Consider the following 22,078-nt stretch of genomic DNA (forward strand, 5'->3'; position numbering starts at 1 on the left):
GGAATGGAAGTAAACTTTTTAAGCAAATTTTCAAAGCATAAAGTGTCACTAGACTGAAAATCTCTGGAAAATGTTAATGATGGAAACTCTGTGGTATTAATTAGAAAGGCTGTCAGTTGGCCAGTGTGTGTGCTGGTTGGCCTGAGTGTGTTGTGGAACAGGAAGCTGACCATCTGGTCCAATTAAGTGTGACTATTTACTGCAATGCTCTAGAATGCTGTAGCAAGCACAATAGAGGAGCATAGTTTGCACCCACATGGTGAAAACAGAGAGACACTGCAATTGGATCTTCAAGATCGCTGTTTTTTTGGGTCAAGGTATAGCTTGGGAAAAATATCCACCAATATCTAGTTTTGAATCCTACAGAATACAGTCAAAAACTATTTCATTAAGACAAGATTTTGTGCTTGAAATAAAATTCAAGCACAAAATCTTATCTTAATGAAATAAGTTTAGACTCTTTTCAGTGTAAAGCTGTTTTGAGAATTATCCATTGTTAAAAGTGCATAATTCTCAAAACAGCTTTACACAGAAAGGGTAGTATAAAAAGAAAGTATAAGTTTATTCCTTATAATTGTTTGTCCCAAATGATGCAACCCAATGGTGACTGTGGTAAGTAAAAACTCCCTGAGATGGAATTACAATAAACTGGGAATTCGGTTTCTGTTTACAAAACATCTCATTGGCCACTGCTAGAATATACATACATACACACATGATACACATTATATATATGTGTATCACCCGGAACCCGGTTATCTCGCCCTCGGTTAAATCGACAACCCAATTAAGTCGACGTTTTTGAAGTGGAACCGCCAAATTCTCGCTTTTTTTAAGCATTTTTTATCGGTTATGTCGACTATTTTTATGTCGCTGAACCCTAATATCTCGAGCACAAGGGGAAAAAATTTGCCATTTAACGTCGGTTATCTCGGTGCAGCCGCAGAAGAACTCGGAAATGGTGGAAAAATCAAGCCTTACAGATGCTACAGGTGTTGTATTGTATACTGGTGAATCTCTGCTGTTAGTTAGTGCACATATGCCTTTTGTTGTTAAATGTAATGCGATGAATGGGAGGCGAAATGCTAAACGAGCACCTTATGTGCGCGATTGAAGCGGAGCTTCAGAGAAAGCGGCCGAGAAAGAACCTGACACGCTGAAGGGGCCGAAGGGGGCGTGGCAGGTGGATTCCTGACAGATAAACATGTACTGTATGTATTTTTATAGCACGCCTTCATCAAACAAATCACGGCAACGCTGTTGTGTAAAAAACCCCTTTAAAAACACGTGCATGCACATTCTCATTTATTAACGCACATCATGTACATAAAGAAATTTCAAGTACGTTAATATATTGCCGCCATTTTGATTTTCGTTTATCTCGATCATCGGTTACCTCGATGCTTTTTGGCGACCCCCTAGGACATCGACATAACCGGGTTCCACTGTGTATATATATATATATATATATATATATATATATATATATATATATATATATATATATATATATATAAACATTATACCAATTCATCCCAAATAAAACACTGCATGTGAAACGGCTTTGGTGTGTTAGCTGCAGTGCACTATTCTACAAGCTATTGTAAACAAGCTAACGTTCACTAGATAAGTCTTATTTTAATCGCTAATATAGCAGATTCGTGAAAAATTACATCGGTAATCAGCATTATGGCCGCAACTAATTTATGAATGAGTCTGCATCTACTACATTAAAGAGAATCGCTTTATTTAAAGTGAATAAAATACCCTAGTTAATGGAGTTGAACATTAATTGAGCCGCAGACACACACCTGACTCGTGTGTGTGTGTGTGTGTGTGTAGAGAAGGTGAGATGAACTGGGAACTCAGGCAGTGGGTCAAACCACTGTGAGGAAGGGGAGGGGGAAACTCAACTGTTTCTAAATGCATTTTTTGCAGGGTTTTTTTTCTACTTACACAATTATTTAGGTATGCATACATTTATTTTCCACAATAGAGAGTGCGATATTTTTTTTATTTTTTGGGGGGGGCGGGGGGACAACCCTCAGATGGGGGGGGGACATGTCATCCCGGTCCCCCCCAGGATTTACGCCCATGTTTACCTGTACCTATTTTAATATAATTTGGTCACGTTCGGCGGGCCGGATTAATAAATCCAACGGGCCGTGTATGGCCTGCAGGCCGTAGTTTGCCCATGTCTGCTCTATACCTTTCTTTATTTTGCTTGAAAGTTAGCGTATTCACTCACCCATTCAAATCATTCAATTTAGGTGCTCCAATCATTTCCATAGTTACAGGTGTATAAAATCAAGTACATGGGCATGCAGACCGTTTCTACAAACATTTCTGAAAGAACAGGTCGTTCTCAGAAGCTCAGTGAATTCCAGCGTGGTACGGTGACAGGATGCCACCTGTGCAATAAGTCCAGGCGTGACATTTCCTCGCTACTAAATATTTCACAGTCAACTGTTAGTAGTATTATAAGTGAAAGCGATTGGGAACGACAGCAACTCAGCCTCAAACCACGTAAAATCACAGAGCGGGTCAGCGGATGCTGAGACACAAAGTACACAAAGGTCACCAACTTTCTGCAGAGTCAATAACTACAATCCTCTAAACTTCATGTGGCTTCAGATCAGCTGATCAACAGTGTGTAGAGAGCTTCATGGAATGGGTTTCCATGGTCGAGCAGCTGCATCCAAGCCTTACATCACCCAGTGTAATGTAAAGCATCAGATGCAGTGGTGTAAAGAACGGCATCACTGGACTCTAGAGCAGTGGAGACGTGTTCTCTGGAATGATGAATCACGCTTCACTGTCTGGCAATCCAATGGACGAGTTTGGGTTCTGGCGGTTTGCCAGGAGAACGGTGTTTGTCTGATTGCATTGTGCCAAGTGTAAAGTTTGGTGGAGGGGGATTATGATGTGGGGCTGTTTTTCAGGAGTTGGGCTTCAGCCTCTTAGTTCCAGTGAAAGGAACTCTTAATGCTTCAGCATACCAAGATATTTTAGACAAATTCATGGTCCCAAATTTGTGGGAACAGTTTGGGGATGGCCAGATTCTATTCCTACATGACTGCAAACCAGTGCAAAGCAAATCAAATCAAATTTTATTCCAAATCAAATTTTATTTGTCACATACACATACATACAGGGTAGGACATGCAGTGAAATGCCTTTTATGACGGTCTTAGGGGAAAAAATGGGGTGAAAAAGGAGAATAAAAAATAAAAACAAAGAAAAAGAAGGCAGAAATAAAGTAAAAAAAAAACTATATAAAAATAAGAATATATGAGGATATAAAGATATATATATATATATATATATATATATATATATATATATATTTAAAAATAATAATAATAAAATAATATATATATATATATATATATATATATATATATATATATATATATATATATATATATATAAAATATATATACAGTATGTGGTGTGGTGTAAAGTGTCCATAAGTGTCCGTGTGCAGTAAGGTGTGGTGTAAAGTGTCCTTGTGCGGAATGGTGTGGTATAAAAAATATAAAAAATATGAAATGTAAAGTGCACTGTGCTGTGTCTAAAGTGTCGTAGCATGAAAAGTGAGATATGTGCAGGGAAAAAAGGCCTGATGATGCAGAGAGTGGGCCAGTTTTTTAGATCCTGGGTGTTTCCTGGTTTAAACTCCGAATGGCCTGCGGGAAGAAGCTCCTCCTCATTCTTTCTGTGTTCGCTTTCAGGGAGCGGAAGTGTTTCCCCAAACGCAACAAAGAAAAGAGTCCATTGTTGGGATGGCTGAGGTCCTTCACAATCTTCCTGGCTCTGGTCCGGCACCGCGTGCTGTAGATGTCCCGCAGGTCAGGGAGCTCGGTGTGGATGGTACATTCAGCTGAACGCACCACCCTCTGGAGGGCTTGCCTGTCCTGCATGGTGCTGTTCCCGAACCAGGAAGTGATGCTACCCGTCAGAACGCTCTTAATGGTGCAGGTGTAGAAAGTCTTTAGCACCTGAGAGGGTAGTTTAAAGTCCCTTAAGCGTCTCAGATGGTACAGATGCTGCCGCGCCTTCTTCACCAGGGTGTTGATGTGACAGGACCAAGACAGGTCCTGTGCGATGTGAACACCAAGGTACCGGAAACTGTCCACTCTCTCCACTGGGGTCCTGTTGATGTTTAGCGGTTGGTATGACCGCTCCTGCTTCGTGCTGAAGTCCACGATCAACTCCTTAGTCTTGCTGACGTTCAGGAGAAGGTTGTTCACCTGGCACCATCTCTCCAGGTTTTTAACCTCCTGTAGGTAGGCCGTCTCGTCGTTGTTGGAGATCAGGCCCACCACAACAGTGTTGTCAGCAAACTTGATGATGGTGGTGGAGTTGGAAGTGGCCACACAGTCATATGTGTACAGTGAGTACAGCAGGGGGCTCAGAACACAACCCTGGGGAGCTCCAGTGCTGAGGGTGAGGGTGGATGAAGTGTGTTTTCCCACTTGTACGGCTTGTGGTCTGTCAAGGTCTACAAAGACTTAGATGAGTAAGTTTGGGATGAATTAGAGCGGAGACTAAGATCCAGCCCTTCTCGTCCAACATCAGTGTCTGACCTCACAAATGCGCTTCTGGAAAAATGGTCAAAAATTCCCCTTAACACACTCCTAAACCTTGTGGAAAGCCGTCCCAGAAAAGTTTAAGCTGTTATAGCTGCAAAGGGCCAACATCATATTAAACTCTGTGGATTAAGAATCGGATGTTACTCAAGTTCATTTGCATGTGAAGGCAGACAAGCGAATACTTTTGGCAATATAGTGTATGTGCCAGGAAGAGTGAAGAAGGAAATAAGGTTAAAGATGCAAAAATGAATAACCATGAGATGCTTGTAAATTGCATTTCAAGTATATTCTCATTAACAGAAACTTTAATTACATTTAGTTTTCATTATACACATTGGGTTAATACTGTGAAGAAAAGTCAATTTGCTCATGGTAGCTTTGTTTTCAGAATGTTTGTATTAAATGAAATAAAAAACTATATGAGAAATGCTTTCTGTATGAATCTCCATTCAAAGTCATCTTTTACAATTTTCAATAGTAATCAAGTATAACATTTGCAATTATAACAATTACTACTACTACTAATAATAATAATAATATTACTGCTATTACTGCTTTTAAACTGCTTTTATACTATCACTTTGATTACTCCTCCTACTACTACAAATAATAATAATACATAGAATGTATTTTCTTGAAAATATTGTAAATAATGCCTAAATTAGGTAATTATAATAATCTGGGTGTTATCTTAAACTGGATACAGGGCTCAACGTGCTGGGGAGCTGAATTGGTATGCGCGCCCCCGCGCTGCGCGTTGCCGCTTTCGCGCAGACCTGGAGGCTGTTTACGAACGAAGCTGGAGTCGGTGCTACATTCACGTGCTCCTCGGATGTTTCTCATAGTTTGAAGTATGTACGATATTGATTTTGACGTTATGCATCGACATCCAGGTTTTGGAATAGGGAAGTTAATATGCAGATAATTTAAGGATACATAAATGGTTTTTTTTAATGGCAAAAAAAAAGAAGATGAAAGATGGAAAGAATGGCTCATGTAGCAATGAATAAAGTGACGATTACAAGTTGTTTTGTGTCTTTGTGTCTCGTCATTTACCAATTTGTAAAAGAGCAAAATGCAAATAACAATTTTTATCTGAGGTGAATAGAAATAGGGCGTGTTTTCCGCACTGGTAGGCTCAGCATTAGGGGCAGGTCATGTGCTGACAACTCGTATATACGTGAAATCAGAGGAGCTTGTGAACGCTGCATTAGAACTGGATTTGACCAAAACACGAAGGGCTGCTGAGAAATTAGATTAGATCAGATCAGACTAGATCAGGGTACACACACACCTTAATCATTTCACTCAGTTTAACGCGATTCACGATGATCTCCAGCTGCTAATAAACCAAACAACTACATTTGAGAATGGCTCGTCCTGTGCACTTGGTGTTTTTGTTGTGCATGGTTCTGGAACACGGCTCGGCGCTTTTTGAAGGTAGAAGTCCCCTTTGTTTCTTTGTTCAGTTTATGAGCAAAAAGTAAAAAAAATTATAACATTTAAATTATGATAACGTGTTAACTTGCAGTTTGTTTATTATGACGTGTCTGTTTTAGAGATTTTGGAGATTGACACTTTTTTTTAACATTGCATTCAATAACATGGATTTTCAATCAACTTAAAAAAACAAAACGTTTTGATCAATGATCACTTGTATCACTTCTGTTTATAGGTTGAAACCCAAAATCCTGCAGCTAAACTCGAAATTATGTTTTTGTTTAATTTTTTTTTTTTTTATCAATCGACAAAACACGTGAAATAAACACTGGCTATTTAAAAGTTGGCAGATCACGTGACTTCCGGAGCCACGCAGAGCTCCTAGTTGTAAGGAGTGAGTGAATGTATTGATTCACCTGAAGATGTTCTGTAACATTTTACAGAGTGCACAAGGGGAAATGGTGTGCAGTACAGGGGAGAGCAAAATAAATCTTCTTCAGGCAGTTTTTGTCTGAACTGGAACAACACGACCAGGGACTATGACGTCACACTGCACCCACAGCTGGCCACAGGTACGAGAGGGAGGTGAAAATCAAGCAATACACACTGCAAACTGTACATACACACTGCACCCAGACCTGGATACATGGGAGAGAAGGAGTCCAACATCTAGCATCATCCACTGCACCATCAAAAATGTTCAATACACATTGCACCCAACATCTAGCACAAATAAAATACACCCTGGACCCAGAGAAATAAAAAATCTAACACTACACAACACACACTGCACACAGGGTAATAAGAGAGCCTAAGAACTACCACTACATAAACCCTACACACTGCACTCAGACCTGGACATGAGTGAGGGAGTCAAAGCACATTATCTATTCATGCTTCTGAAACAGAAATACAGTGTATGGTGCCATTTTACAAGTAATAATTAATTTGTGACTCAGTGGTCCGTCCAGCTTTTCAAACAAACCCCGTGGCGAAGAGCACGCTCCAGTGTACATGTATTTGCAGAACATCTGATTTGTTCATTGGTGCAAAAGGAAGCACGTGCTGGTGGCCACATCATCGTGTTGCTTTAGGCGTAATATTTGCCCGTCTTTGTTCGGTGACTTTTCTATTTAATGCTTTTTCACGAATGGGACATTGTGATTATTTCTGTTGTCAACAAAAAGTCACATCATAAACACACACATCATTTTTAACTATTTCTTTTTAAAAACACTTGTTTTTAGCATTTATAACCGAGTTGGTTCTTAAATGTGGTACAGTTTCCGTTTCATTCAATTTAAATGTGAGTGAAACAAAAACTGGTGAAGGAACAACTGCTTACTGCTGTTTTAATGGGAGAAACAGGAAGGTTTATGACTGATCCTTAGTATGAAATGCAACTAAAATTGTGAAATTGCTGTGATGTTATAAGAAAAAGCAGAAAATTGCTTCTCATTTGGTAGCATCACACCATGCGTTTGTTGAATATGTTCCTGTAAGCCTGGAGCACCCAATAATATTTGATTCCCTAATTAACATGCATATTGGTGTTAGATCTTCATTTTGGCCTTTTTCAATCGTCTGACTTTGTGTTGTGTGTGTAACTGAGCACTGACTAATTCTCAGCCCATTCATGTTTAATAGGGAGTACCCGTTCACCCGTCCTGCTGTACATTTAAATAGGATGCAAATATTTCGCCTGGAAGTCAGTCATGATTAAAGAAATACTATACTTCTTAAAAAAAAACAATAAAACTGTCCTGTCCTTTGCCAGGATTGAGAAACTCATACTCTCCCATTTATCATAGTAAAGCGGTGGAAAGAACACGAGCGAAAACAGCATATATTTGTGCAACACTTTTGTATTATTATGTAGCAGAGCCAACCATGTGGCAACACTTGGACACTGTAATTGGGGATTTCACAAGTGCCCTGGATTTCTCCTTCATGCATTAAGACATGTATAACCAAAAAAATCGCCAGGACAAACTTAATCCCTCTTTTATATTTTATGCCATTTTTTTTTTTAAGGTCCGAAAGAAAACAAACTCGCATACCTTTTTAAATCTTTACCGGTTAATGTGTTCTATTTCTCTACAGTTGTAGGGGACCATAACTATTGCCGCAATCCTGATGACTCAGGCGAACCCTGGTGCTACGTTTCCGGAGCAGATGGACAACTCCTGCGAGAAGCGTGTTCTATTGAGGCATGCCAAGGTAGCCATTTCATCTACCGTTCTAATACAATATTTAATATTAAACAGATCGGCATTTGGCAACATTTATAGACATCATGCATTTTTAATAAAACGCTTCAATACTGCATGCTATTGCCGCCTCGGATTTCAAAGAGCCGCATCCACAAACGAGTTACGCCTACTGAGACCAGCTTTGACTTTCTTTATACCAGAACGCTGATGATCAGACGATGATGTAGAAAGAGATCTTATTCATTATTATTATAGACACGTAATGAATCCTGTTATTGAAAAACACAAACGATTTCCATGTTAGAAGTTTATTGAGCGTTTATGAAAGATTCTGGTGCCAGCGCTTTGTAAAGTCTAGGGACGGAGGCTTTTTTTTTTGTTTGGTTTCCTTTCTAAAGAAGAAAACCGAGCCTGATGAGAGAGCGCTCCTTTGTTTCCAGTCTATGTTTTAAGCCCGTGCTTCGGAGCTGTTCGAGTTTGGAGTCTCGGTGCCTTGTTTGCGTAGTTGGTTTTATCGAGCAAAATAGCTCTCCGGCATTTCTCACCATGTGCGCTAGCTTGTGGAAATGCCTCTTCATCTGTCTTGGTGTCTTATACTTCTGAATGTAGTTCAGATCATTTTTCCTGCTGACTGAGCACTCTGCATGTGCCAAGTGTACATTTTGCTGCCTCAGTAAAGCATGTTCTCGTCATCCCATATTTGGCCCTCATGCAGAGCTAGATCCTCAGGGTTTACTAAACAAGTCTGTCTCAGGAAGGTATTTAATGACCTCCTTCTTCATGTTTATTAAAAGCGATGGGCCACGTCTGACTTCTTGTGGAATTACTTTCCGTGAATGTGTGTGTGAGAGATCAGGCAGATCAAGTCGAACAAGAATGTAAGGAAACTTGTCAGACATCTGTACTCATAGAAGAAGTCTTGAATTGTGACTGGGTGGAAGTGAAGTGCTGTTCCACAGTAACAGCTCCTGATTGGTTTGTCATCTCTCTATAAACTGTTAAACTCCAGAGCCGTTGGTAAACAACTTTTTTTTTTTTTTTTTTTTTTATGGCGGGTGGAGCTCTTCTGAGGTGATGGAAAAAAACTTGGTGGACAGGCAATGTGAAGATAAGCAGACTTGTTTATCTCAGCTCAGGTTACTTCTTCCCACGAGCCCATTAAATCATGTCAAGCATACAAGCGTAATGCTGCTCTTTTGGTTTAAAAAAAAAAAAAGAGGAAAAAAAGAAGTGTCCTCCTAGCAAATGACTTGAAGGTAAATAAAGGAGAAAGCTCTGTGTTTGTTCAGTCTGTCTGCTATAATGGAGGCTTATCGCAGCTGCTGCCATCTCAGAGCTGCTTAATCAGTAAAATTCAATCTACGGTTTGTCTCTCTGACCACAGAAGACACAACCCAAGTCCAATAACAGGAGCAAACACACAGGAAGTGCTACATGATATAGACAAAATTACGTTGTTGTTGGATTGGTACATAGTAGGATTGTGCTAATAAACACATTTGTATAATGACTGATGCTTTGCTATATTTTGGTCATTCTGATTCTTTCAAAAACACAAGAAATGAAGTTATTTGTAGGATCATTTGCATATATATAATTTTTTCTTTTTATAAAGCCCTGAACCCTACATTATGAAGACAAGTGGCTTAAACAACAGACAGGTTCCCCTTTATAAATCTTCATTCCTTATGCTTGTGACAATACAGAAATACACCAGAGTATTAAATCCTTGTGATTGATAATTAGGTGAATATTTGTCTCGTGGCCACACGACATGCACATAGAAGTGAGGAACTAGTGTTTATATTTATTCAATTCAGGTAAATATAGTTTTATTCGTGTAGCATTTTTACCAACTGACATTGTCCCGAAAGCAGGTTTACAGAGATAGTTTCTAAAACATGAAATTATATGTTGGTGCCTTTTAAGTTTAAGTCTTGTTTTTATATATATTTTCTGAATATCACTTTCACTACTTCCACACTGTGACATTACACAAGTGTAAATCCACTAAACGCAATGAGGATGTCGCGTATAACTGTAGATTTGAGTCTGACGGCATGAGATTCTCTTGTTTGTGCTGCTAAGTCGAGCTTGAGGGCAGCAGAAGTTGCCTGAAGTTGCCTTTTTTTTTCCTTTAATAATTCAGACTTTGTTTAAATATTCTGCTCCGGTTTATTTCTCATTTTGAAATGAAACGATGTCACTGTACACTAATAGACTCTGTTCTATGAGTCTGAGACTGAATGTAAACCAGCACCAAATTGACCGGAGGAAACAAACATATAAAACTTGGACTCGTTTCAGCCACTTTGCAATATTTTTTCTCAACACAAACCACTGAAGTTTTTTTTTTTTTTTTTTTTGCAGATTATTCATTATAACATATCCAATCACATGCAATCATTTGTAACTGATTTAGCTAAAGGCAGCTGCAGGGCTGGAGACATTGGATCAAAGAGTGGCATGTTTTCAAAGACTTTTCTCTTTGGTAAACTGATGACGCAGCTTAATTTACAAAAAAACAAGTCACTAGCGAATAAGAATAAACTTTTTCTCCGAGCATGAAATACAAAGCCGTATTTGATCTTTCTAGTCCTTGGCACAAAATAAAAGTAGCAATAAGGAGGTGAAATGTCACTAGGAATCAAAAGATAAACACATGCCTACAATATACCCATGATATATTCATTAATTGTTAAACATTCTTGCCATTTATTCATGTTCGTTGCTTATCAGGACTTTTATGTAGGATGAATGTAGCTGGATCAATTGATTGTTAAACTGTTGAACACCCTATGCTTTATGTTAGAAAGGAGGAAAAAATTAATTTCATCTTAAATCTTGTCTGAATTCAACATTCAGGAAACTGATTTTATCCTCCACAGATAAAAACTGCACAGGAGCAGTAACCTGTGTCATGAGCCTCTCAGAAGAAGAAATGACGACTGAGCTGGTGAGGTCTGTAGAAGGAGCCGCTGTGCAGCCGGTGGTGGGGGTCAGTCAGCGCGTCAGGACAGGACCCAAGAAGAAGAAAGACCTTGGGGTTATGGGTAGGTCTTGTGCATTTGATTGATGTTTGTGAATATGAGAAACTGCCCCAAACTCCTTTTATAAGCCTGAGCAACACTTTCCATTGGAATCTTTGTGTTTCGTTGGCTCATGTAGTTCAGCTCTGTTGAACCTTCCCCCATCCCTAGAGGCTGGTTTTAACAGGCTGCTGATGTGTTCTCTATTCAGGTTATGTTCTAGCCATAAGCATGATGTCCATCATTATCATCCTTGGAGTGGGAATTACACTGGGCTACTTCTACAAGCGGTTAGTACACACACACACACACACACACATGGGAACAAACACACCACCACAAAGCACCACCAAGAATGAAATCCAGGACAGGACAAACCAGAGCGTAAAATCAGAACGCAGACACAGACAAAGCATGGCTTGTATGAAGGAGGGCTTGAAGAAACAAAACTAGACAGCACATGCTGTAATCATTTGGTAGAACTGGTTGAGAATAATGAATGTGAAGTCGTCCTGGCTGCCTCTGAATATTCTGTGACTTAAACATTTGTTTATGTTGTCGATTATTTTGTGGATAGTGTTCTGTGTGTGTGTGTAAGGGAGGTGATTCAGGGCATCAGGAAGTTTGGCGAATGTGTTTTTGTCATAAAAAAGATTTTTATATATATATATATATATATATATATATATATATATATATATATATATATATATATATATATATATATATATATATATATATACAATTTTTACAAATATATATGTATTAATATATATATATATATCTATCTCTATATATATCTCTATATATATATATCTAGAAGAGAGTTATATATATACTCCATCCTATCAGTTATTAATGGTCCAGAATTAAAAAACCTGCGTCCTCACCTCTTATCCCGCAGCTTCCTAAATGTACCACCTTCTCTAAAAGAGGTTAAAAATATAATTAGTTTATTTATTTATTTATATCAACAAAATTCAGATCTAATCTGACCAGTATGTCAAGACCCATTTGAATAACTGAAAACAAAATATTTGCATGTTTTATTCTGGACCTAATGACAGTACTGCCAAAGATACCTTAAATATGCTTTATAATGTTACCATGCAACCATTCTGGTACATTTTCACTATTTAAATCCTACGTTAACTTCTTCCTGGGCAATGAATTACATTAGTGCTCTTCAGCTTTTTCCCCCATTTCATAAAAACATAAAGGACGTGATTTTATTCAGAGAAAAGGCATGCGGGTGTATTGTAGTATTGTATCATGTTATCTCTTATCACGCATTAGTAAAAAATTCTAAAGCAGTATAAAACTTTTCTGAGGTAATAATAATGTTAAAATGTCTCTGCCGGATGAATCGAGCCCTTCCTGTGTTATGGTTTACAGGGGTCGTGACCTGAAGAAGCAGCACGATCAGCATGTATATGAACGAGAGATGCACCGCATCACACTGCCCCTTTCTGCATTCGCCAACCCCACGTGTGAGCTGGCGGACGAGAACACCATCGTGGTGACGGCCGAGCCCAGCGAGCAAGCGCTTTCGCAAGCCGTGATCGAGGTTAGCGACCCACTCATCGACTCTGTGGGAACCCCTGGAGCCTGACGGTTCCTCTACAGGACGGGAAATGTTTAAAATCTCTGAGGATCAGCACCACCCCATACATACCTTCTCTGTCAGTCTCCTTCTTTTCAGGAGAAAGGAAAGCTCTTCATGGACTCCTAGCATCCACGTCTCCTCGACGGCAGCCGTGTTGAGAAGTAGAGGATGCAACCAGACACACGACAGACAATTAAGAACGAAAGGACTACAGGGGGAGTTGTATAAAAGTGCATGTCAGGATTTTTTTCCAGATGAATCACATGTAAACCTTTTCGAGTGTGTTCTTCTGGAGTACTAGAGTGGCCTATACCGCCACATTTCACCATTCTGCATTCTGGTTATAGCATGGTGGTCCATTAATAAGTCTTATGCACATGTTGGAAATGAAGCTGTGTATTATAACAGGGCTAAATTGAAGTGATCGTGGGAAAAGGTTTTTTTTTCTTTTCTGTTATTTAGAGGAAAAGGAGAGAGCAAGCACATTCATCCCCCATTATAGTATTTAGTGCTACGGCGCCCCCACCCGAGTTGTAGCGCTCCGTATTTGAGTGGCTTTGGATCAATTAGCAAAGTGGATCTAATATTCATCAGCTTTGGCAGGTCCGTTTAAGGAAACCTCATTTATTTTAGAAGCACAGTGGCCAGGTTTCCACACATACACATTGCCTCAGTGTGGTGAATATATACATAACTACAAAAAAACGTTAGGGTTTATAAACGGTTTTCACTGGGTATAGGAATATACAGGTAGTCTTCTACTTACGATCGAGATATGTCGAAGATGGTGCTGTGACTGTGACAGTCTTTCCTGCTTCATGATGATTTATCATTTATATTTTCTGCTCTAAACTGATGGCTTTCCTCTTCCGTTTTTTTCACTACCAGCAGGAGGCATACTTTGGCACTTGCAAGACACGCTTTTCTCACTAAAATTGCTGTTTGAAACTGAACAACTTTACTCGGGCGACCGCTAGCGAGAGCGGGGCGACTCGGCGGGCGAGAGATGCACTCATCCCACCTGCACGTCCAACGTATCCTACATCGTACGCTGCTGCCTGGTGCACGAAATTTTAAATAGCTTTACAATTTTGCCGTATCGCTCTCGTCAACGTAAGATCGAAAAATCGTAAGTCGAACCACCGTAACTCGGGGACCATCTGTATTCCCAAAGTGAGGCAAATGCAATGCACATTGGCATAGACTGAATACGTGTTGTGGATCAGGTGTTTGAGTTCAACATTAGCTTGTTTATCATATGCTATTAAAATAAGTGGAGACTGTGCTTGACAGGTAATTAGTTGTTAAATGATATACACTGGCAAAAGAATTCACCAAGTCTCACTCCATTCTGATTTATATCTTGGATTATGCTTTAAAATTTTGTCATGTCTGCTTTGTATACCAGGGCCATGTCCACACTAATATGGTTTCAAACAAAAATGTGTATTTTTTTTCTCTCCATTCTGACCTTTCATCCACACAGACGGCAAAAACGTAGGTTTCTCAAAACACTCGCCAAATTGGCTGACTTTGGAAAAAAAATTTTACTCCCTACGATGTTTCAAAGAGCCGGAAAGTAAATAAACGGCGGCATGTCTTACATTTTGCTCATGCGCATTACAGGGACGTAATCATTTTTCAGAGGATTCAGTGTGAACGAGCAACTTTGGGGAAACGAAAGTTTGGACCCGGAGCATTTTTTTTGACGAAAAAGCCGTTTTCAATTGTACCCTAGATTGCTGAACTGCAAAGAAATCTACAAACTAGTGTTTTTTTCTTCTCCCCTCAGATTAGCTACACCTATAAGACACTAATCAAGTCGTCTTTTTACCACTTGATCGTAGAAATCTTATCAGCGATCCAGATTTTCACTCATGATAGACATTTAAACATTTAAACACTGACATTGGGATTTTTTGTAGCAAAATATAATCCCTGGATTGAAAAAAAAAAAAAAGGAATTGTTCACTGTATCCTGTCAGGTGTTTTGAACTCTGTTGAATGGGTTCTGTGACTTTCGTTTCTTTTTGCTGATCCAAATCTTCTCTGCTCAAGATGTCGGTCAAACTAAAAAACCCGATATGAGCAGCCTGTTTGAAAACTGGTCATTGAAATGAGCAAAAGGTCCTTGAAAGAAGAAAGTGTTTTTTCACAATACAGGATGGTATGTGGCGCTACATTCCCTGGGGAATCGTAGTTATTTGGGTTTCCGTTCATTTTTGTTATGACCTGGAGTCTGCATACTTGTTTGTTTTCTTGATATACCAGAACACACAAGCATATAGTTTCAAGAGATGTTATTTTTATGTTTGGCAGGTTTTCACTGCTATGAAGAAAAGAATAAAATAAAGAATTAAATATATCCTGGTTTGTGTCTGTTCACATTCTGATGAATATGCTCTTTAACATTAAACAGTTTCAGTGCCAAATTAAAACACAAAACTGATAGATAATTAATTTATTGATGAAACAGAGTCAGGAACACAGGAAGTACAAATATCAGTGGTTATGATGTTCACACATCAAGTACCTTTTTGAAACAGAATGCTAGTGGAAAAGTTGGTCTTTTTACATTCTAAAAAAAAAATGCGATCGGCAAACCAAAGTAATCCGACACTACGCAATTACAACCTCTATACAACTCCGACACTAATAATTCTTATTACACAACAACAACAACAACAAAAATCATCTCCAGTTATCTTTAGGTTTCTGTGCTTTACCAGAAATATCAATGCTACTGAACATTTAGAAATCTGTAACCCGTGGTCAGGATAAAGACTTTCCCATTACACAAAATGAGTGGTATCTGAACAACTACTGCTGCTGTCAGTTCACTCTATTCTTGCTTTCCTTTAAAAAGAAAAAAAAAAAAGGATCCAGTTTTTATTTTTTTGTCCAGGAAATGTTGTCCTTGCTGAGCAAGCGCAACATTAATGTAACCAACCACCAGGGGGCAGCAGGATTCAGTAAACTTCACCATCTGAAACGATGCGTTCAGCATTCAGTAACAACCTGATTTTAACATCCTGCGCTCCAAGACCCCTAAAGTCATGTTACAAAGTCGTGATTAACAGTCTCTGCACCACAAGATACTACCGATTTAATTCAAATTCAACGCACGCTCACAGTACACACAATAGAAGGCACATTCGGACCCTTTTTTTGTTTTGTTTTTATCTGTTCCTAGCATCTGCATGTCATTTTTCTAGTTGCAAGCACTCCGTTTATAAATAAGAAGCGGGATGCAAAAATATTCCAAGTGAATCTGTAACGTAAGGGAGAAAAAAAAGCCTTACCCTTAAATGAAAAAGGGAAAAAAATAAGAACAGAAAAAAACCCTCCTTGAGTCATGAAATATGCCTCCCAAAGCAGATCATAACAAAAGACCCATCAGCTCAAAAATGCCCTCAACATTCTGACTCAGCACAAGCATCCCAGTGTGAACGCAATGTAAACACACTGAGCGCATCAAATCCAGCATATCAGTTCATGTAAACTTCTCTGTGCAGGAAATAACGAACTGGTCCCCAAACCGACTTGAGCTTTTGCGTGTTACGGCTACGTGGCGTCGTTCTCCATGCTGGGGCGCTCTGGAGAAGAGCTGGAATTTGGGGACAGGATGTCACTCTTGGACCCGTTAGGTTTCCAAAGTCTCTGCTGCAGCTCATCGAGTTCTGCCGGAAGAGGGATCCCGAGCTCCAGGTTTAGAGCCAAAGCCTCAAAACAGTCCTCCAGCTTCTGGAAGGCCGGCCTGGAGAGGCAAGACGTCAGATAGAGGGGTTAAATCAGTGCTTTGCATCTTTTTATACAAATACAGCCATGCTGGCCGAGGACGTACTGATTTTCCCTAAACACATGCAGGGGACAATGCAGATTTCTGAAGCTGAGGAAAAAATGCAAATAACCGGTCAATGAGTAAACTCTCGAGTCCATATAGTAGAAAGCACAATAGAGTGAGTTAATCATGAAAAGGAGTTATGTAGCAGAAGCTATACCACAGCGGTGTTGTATTCTTAAATCTGATTGGTCAGGGGTGTTGATTTTATATATATATATATATATATATATATATATATATATATATATATATATATATATATATATATATATATATATATATACACACACATATATACATATATACATACATACATATATACATACATACATTATATATATATATATATATATATATATATATATATATATATATGTGTGTGTATATATATATATATATATATATATATATATATATATATATATATATATATATATATATATATATATATATATTACACATATATATATATATATATATACATATATATATATATCCTAAGTGTACTTGTTTATCAGCTCCTGCACATGTTAAGTACACTGCAAGGCTCTTCTCTGTTCTGGCACCGAGGTGGAGGAATGAACTTCCCCTAGATGTCTGTACAGCAGAGTCCCTGATTATCTTCAAGCGACGACTGAAGACCACCCTCTTCCTAAAATACTCAAATTAGCACTTTTCAAGTTTGTAGAATTCTATGGTTATATTTATATTAAGGTTGTAATCTGGCGTACCAGTGTAGATTTATTCATTGCTAGAGACTCAAAGCATTTTTGTACGTCGCTCTGGATAAGGGCTTCTGCTAAATGCTGCAAATGTAAATGTTTACACTGTCTAGACCCTTTATCTTTATTTGTTGTACTTACTCATAGTCTTTATATTTATTTGCTGTGCATATATTTACATATTATTATGATATTAGCTTGTCAGTTTGCACAATTGCTGTTATTTGCACTTCTGGGAGATTCTAAACAGCATTTTGTTGCTGTGTATCTGTACTATTCAATAAAGTTCTTTTTTTTTTTTTATTTCTTTCTTCCTTCTTGTATTTTCCCGGATTTCTAACAAGCTAGCCCGATTACACAAAACATTGTATTGCATTGTATTTGAGTAATGTACATGTACTTAATATTTTCACAAAAGTGTTCCCTTTAAACTTTCCTTTGAGTAAAATTACAAAAGTATTCGCCTTCAAATATACTTAAGCAAAGTACTAAGATTGATAATTTCCCATCAGTTTTGTCACAAGACTCTCTGCTTAATCAACTCAGTTTATGTGAAAATAATATAATGTTACTCTCAGCACACCGATCTATTAATAGAATATATTCTAATAGATAATATTCAAATGTATATTTAAATTTTATTAATAGTATTACAATGATCCTGAACCCAAAACATTCCTCTCAATTACTTCAAAAAAACGTGTGAATAAGGCCACGGGTGTTTTGGCGAGTTCGAGAGTCAGGAGTTTCTTCTATCATTTATTCCTCTCCAGATGTTCTGCTTGCTGTTGAACTTATGCTGAACTGTATGTTGGTGATGAGTAGATACCACCAAGCGCCAATCAAAACAAGTTCCAAACAGAGCGTGCGCTCGACCCGATTGGTGGATTGCTGCGTGAGCGACTAGTTTTCATCCTCATAAATAAAAAAAGGAACGACTGATTTCTCAAAATGTACAGTAGTTGAGTGCAAAGTACGATATTTGACTTTAAAATGTAGTGAAGTAAAAGTCACTCCAAACGAAATACTTCTACGTATCTACAGTAAAGTACAGATACGTGAAAAAGCTACTTAAGTATTTGCACTCTGGCGATTACTTAAGTGAAGTCTTCCAAAAGTTCCAAAGCATCAAATGTAATTACAAATGGTCAAACATACATGTTGTTAAATAAATAAATAAATAAATGTATAAATGTTGGGTAATTTCTTTAGTATCGGAGGAAACACAAAAAATAAGGACATGCAATATCTGGAGTCTGGATTTCAAATGACCAACTCTGGGCCACATCCCATCCCCCAGTGGTGTTTCTATTCCTCTAACAGTGTACCCTGATGTGTTTTATTTCTTATGTAACACCCTGTGGACTCGAAAGTGAAAGATAGTGGGAAAGCACTGTATCTTCTATGCTGAACTGCTTTGCAAAGCTATTTGAAATTCAGTGAGCATTCAGACTTCATTCTCAGCAGGGAGGGGAGAGCAGAGCAGGCAGGCACTTAGCCTTGTCTATCGCTTGTTTATATCTTTTCACCAAATGAAGACAAAACTAGAACTGGCAGGATGCTGGTGCAGAAAAAAAGGTGCAGATTTTCATTCAGATATCATACTTGACTCTTTATATCTTTCTGTTGCAGCAAAATTCTTTGCTAGTTGACTGGAAGCACATACCGGCTGTCAGGAATGAGGTCACAGCAGGCCACGGCTAATGGGAAGAAAGCAGGGGGACAGTCTTCAGGTAGAAACTTCTCTCTAAACTTGCCCACGTTGAGCCCAAAGTCCAGCGTCCGGGGCAGACACTCGGGATCGGCGTACACCTGGCCGATGATCTAGCATCACAAAACACACAGAATATGAACAAATGCCATGCAAACGCGCCACCCAGACGAGTCGAGCTGGATGTTAGATTTGAACACAGGGTTAAAATCCTGGCAGGATATTGACACGATTGTAAATTAGGTTCTAGGATGTGTGAGAAACAGAAAGGTGAGACCGGCTGTGGTGAGACGCACCTCGCAGAGCAAGATGCCGTAGGAAAACACGTCCACTTTCTCGTCGTAGCGTTTACCTGTTCAACACAAACAAAAGACTAGATCACAAGGAGGAACAATGCCAAAGCTTTAAACTCCATAAATAATTACAATTCGGAAGGGGAATCTATAAAAACCTGATCTATCGTCCACATCTGTAATGTATATACAATTACCACAAGCTTTTTAATGTTTTTTCAGTGTTTATTGAGAGAACCTATTTCCTTACAGGACAATTTCACGAAAAGTACAAAGGCAGCAGCTGGATTCATTCAATAAGAGTTTATGAAAAAAGAGGAAATGTAGTTTACATCACCAGAGAACCTGAAATTCCCTCTTTTGTATTATATAGTGTTTAATTAAGAAAGAGCAACTACCCTTGTCCTTGCTTTTGTGATCTTCTCTCAGTACAGGCAAAAGATCTTCACTAGCAATCGCACACAAATTACAGATATTGGCATTGTCAAAGGTAATGGAACAATGGTTCATGAGAAATAGAAAAGCAACAGTGCAAGCTGGAAAGTGGTTTAAACATGGGAGTCATTGACCATTCCAAATCAGTGCCATCTTTAAAAAGTGCCTCATCTTCACACTGTACTTTTAATACAATACACTGTTATGGGGGATGTACAGTGCATCCGGAATGTATTCACAGCTTATCACTTTTTCCACATTATTTAATGTTGTAGCCTTATTCCAAAAATAAGGAAGTGCAGGAAAGCATAAGGAGAAAAAGGTTGGGGAAACAGAATTGGGATCAGCAGAGAGATGAGAAAAGTAGGTAGGAGTAAAGGAGATGCGGCAGCAGGTAAAGAGGGATGTGGCGAAAGCAAAGGAAAAAGCATATGAGGAGCTGTATGAGAGGTTGGACACTAAGGAAGGAGAAAAGTATTTATACCGATTGGCCAGGCAGAGGGACCGAGCTGGGAAGGATGTGCTGCAGGTTAGAGCAATAAAGGATGGAGATGGAAATGTGTTGACTAGTGAGGAGAGTGTTGAGAAGATGGAGGGAGTATTTTGAGCAGCTGATGAATGAGGAAAATGAGAGAGAGAGAAGGTTAAATAGTGTGGAGTTGGTGAAACATCAAGGATCAACTCTGAGCCCTTTTCTGTTTGCAGTGGTGATGGACAGGTTGACGGACGAGGTCAGACAGGAGTCTCAATGGACTATGATGTTTGCCAATGATATTGTGATTTGTGGTGAGAGTAGGGAGCAGGTTGAGAAGAGCCTGGAGAGGTGGAGGTATGCGCTGGAGAGAAGGGGGATGAAAGTCAGTAGGAGTAAGACAGAGTACATGTGTGTGAATGAGAGGGAGGGCAGTGGAGTGGTGCGGCTGCAGGGAGAAGAGGTGGAGAAGGTGGAGGAGTTCAGGTACCTGGGGTCAAAAGTGCAAAGTAATGGAGAGTGTGTTAGAAAAGTAAAGAAAAGAGTGCAGGCAGGGTGGAGTGGGTGGAGAAGAGTGACAGCAGGAGTGATTTGTGATAAAAGGGTATCTGCAAGAGTGAAAGGGAAAGTTTATAGGACTGTGGTGAGACCTGCGATGTCGTATGGATTAGACACAGTGGCATTAAGTAAAAGACAGGAGGTGGAGCTGGACGTAGCAGAGCTGAAGATGTTGAGGTTTTTGTTGGGAGTGATGAGGATGGACAGGATTAGAAATACGTTTATTAGAGGGACAGCGCATGTAGGACGTTTTAGAGACAAGGTAAGATTGAGATGGTTTGGACATGTGCAGAGGAGGGACATGGGGTAAATCGACAGAAGGATGCTGAGGATAGAGCCACCAGGAAGGAGGAAAAGAGGAAGACCAAGAAGAAGGTTAATGGATGTGGTGAAGGAAGACATGCAGGTAGTTGTTGTAAAAGAGGCAGATGTAGAGGACAGAGGGGTGTGGAGATGAATGATCCGCTGTGGCAACCCCTAATAGGAGCAGCCGAAAGAAAAAGAAGAAGATACTTGAAAAATGTTCTTGAGTATAGATAGTTAAAATACTACACTATTATCTTCCCCTGAGAAGAACTATAAAATATTATTTAATTCAATCCTTAAAGAACAGTGAAATATTCCTTTAATACTTTGTCAATCAACAGCACTTGCTTGCAATACACAATTGTTCCAATACTTTTCTGGTAATTACTTCCTGTTTTACTGTTCTGTACTGCATTTATTATGCTTTGTATAAATACATGTTATGTGAAATGTCTGTTGTATGTATGGTGCAGGATTTCAAACGGTTTTGTATTTGGATCTTGTACATTATATGTTTACATACTGTGTATGTATGTATATAGAATTAACTAAATGACATGAATTACATGTTTAAACGTTATGGTAATTGATTTTTACTTTGTTTTATGGTGCCCCTCTAAATCCTTCTCACCGTTAAGCATCTCCGGAGCCATCCAATACGGGTTGCCCACCACCGTGTAGCGCTTTTTGCGGTCGATGCGACGGAATATCCTTCTGTTAGTGGGCTTGTCAGGAGAGGGCTGCTTCACCTTGTCCTCCATGATAAGACGGGACAAACCAAAGTCCGCCACTACCACTGTGTTGTCCTGATGTCAAAACAACCAGTTATTTTCAGTTTTATAAAATGCTCAAAG

At 39.0% G+C, this 22,078-nt stretch overlaps 2 protein-coding genes across 3 annotated transcripts in view; one reads left to right on the forward strand and one right to left on the reverse strand.

The window, feature by feature from the left end:
• Window positions 1–5,765: 5,765 nt before the first annotated feature.
• On the forward strand, window positions 5,766–15,248 carry pik3ip1 (phosphoinositide-3-kinase interacting protein 1). Its single transcript, XM_046841417.1, has 6 exons — window positions 5,766–6,035; window positions 6,479–6,607; window positions 8,139–8,255; window positions 11,137–11,301; window positions 11,489–11,567; window positions 12,673–15,248. The coding sequence occupies exons 1-6, from the start codon at window positions 5,966–5,968 to the stop codon at window positions 12,887–12,889; spliced, it is 777 nt and encodes a 258-aa protein (XP_046697373.1). The 5' UTR covers window positions 5,766–5,965; the 3' UTR covers window positions 12,890–15,248.
• An 81-nt stretch (window positions 15,249–15,329) lies between these two features.
• limk2 (LIM domain kinase 2) overlaps window positions 15,330–22,078 on the reverse strand; it is a 41,578-nt gene continuing 34,829 nt past the window's right edge. For both annotated transcript variants that reach the window (XM_046841415.1, XM_046841416.1), the window contains exons 13-16: window positions 21,856–22,030; window positions 19,457–19,512; window positions 19,116–19,273; window positions 15,330–16,640 (exon numbers count right to left, since the gene is read on the reverse strand). In XM_046841415.1, the coding sequence (XP_046697371.1) occupies window positions 16,448–16,640; window positions 19,116–19,273; window positions 19,457–19,512; window positions 21,856–22,030 (582 nt within the window). In that variant the 3' untranslated portion in view covers window positions 15,330–16,447. The remainder of the gene's footprint in view (window positions 16,641–19,115; window positions 19,274–19,456; window positions 19,513–21,855; window positions 22,031–22,078) is intronic.

Source organism: Silurus meridionalis, chromosome 27, assembly GCF_014805685.1.
Source record: "Silurus meridionalis isolate SWU-2019-XX chromosome 27, ASM1480568v1, whole genome shotgun sequence".
Classification (NCBI taxonomy): domain Eukaryota; kingdom Metazoa; phylum Chordata; class Actinopteri; order Siluriformes; family Siluridae; genus Silurus; species Silurus meridionalis.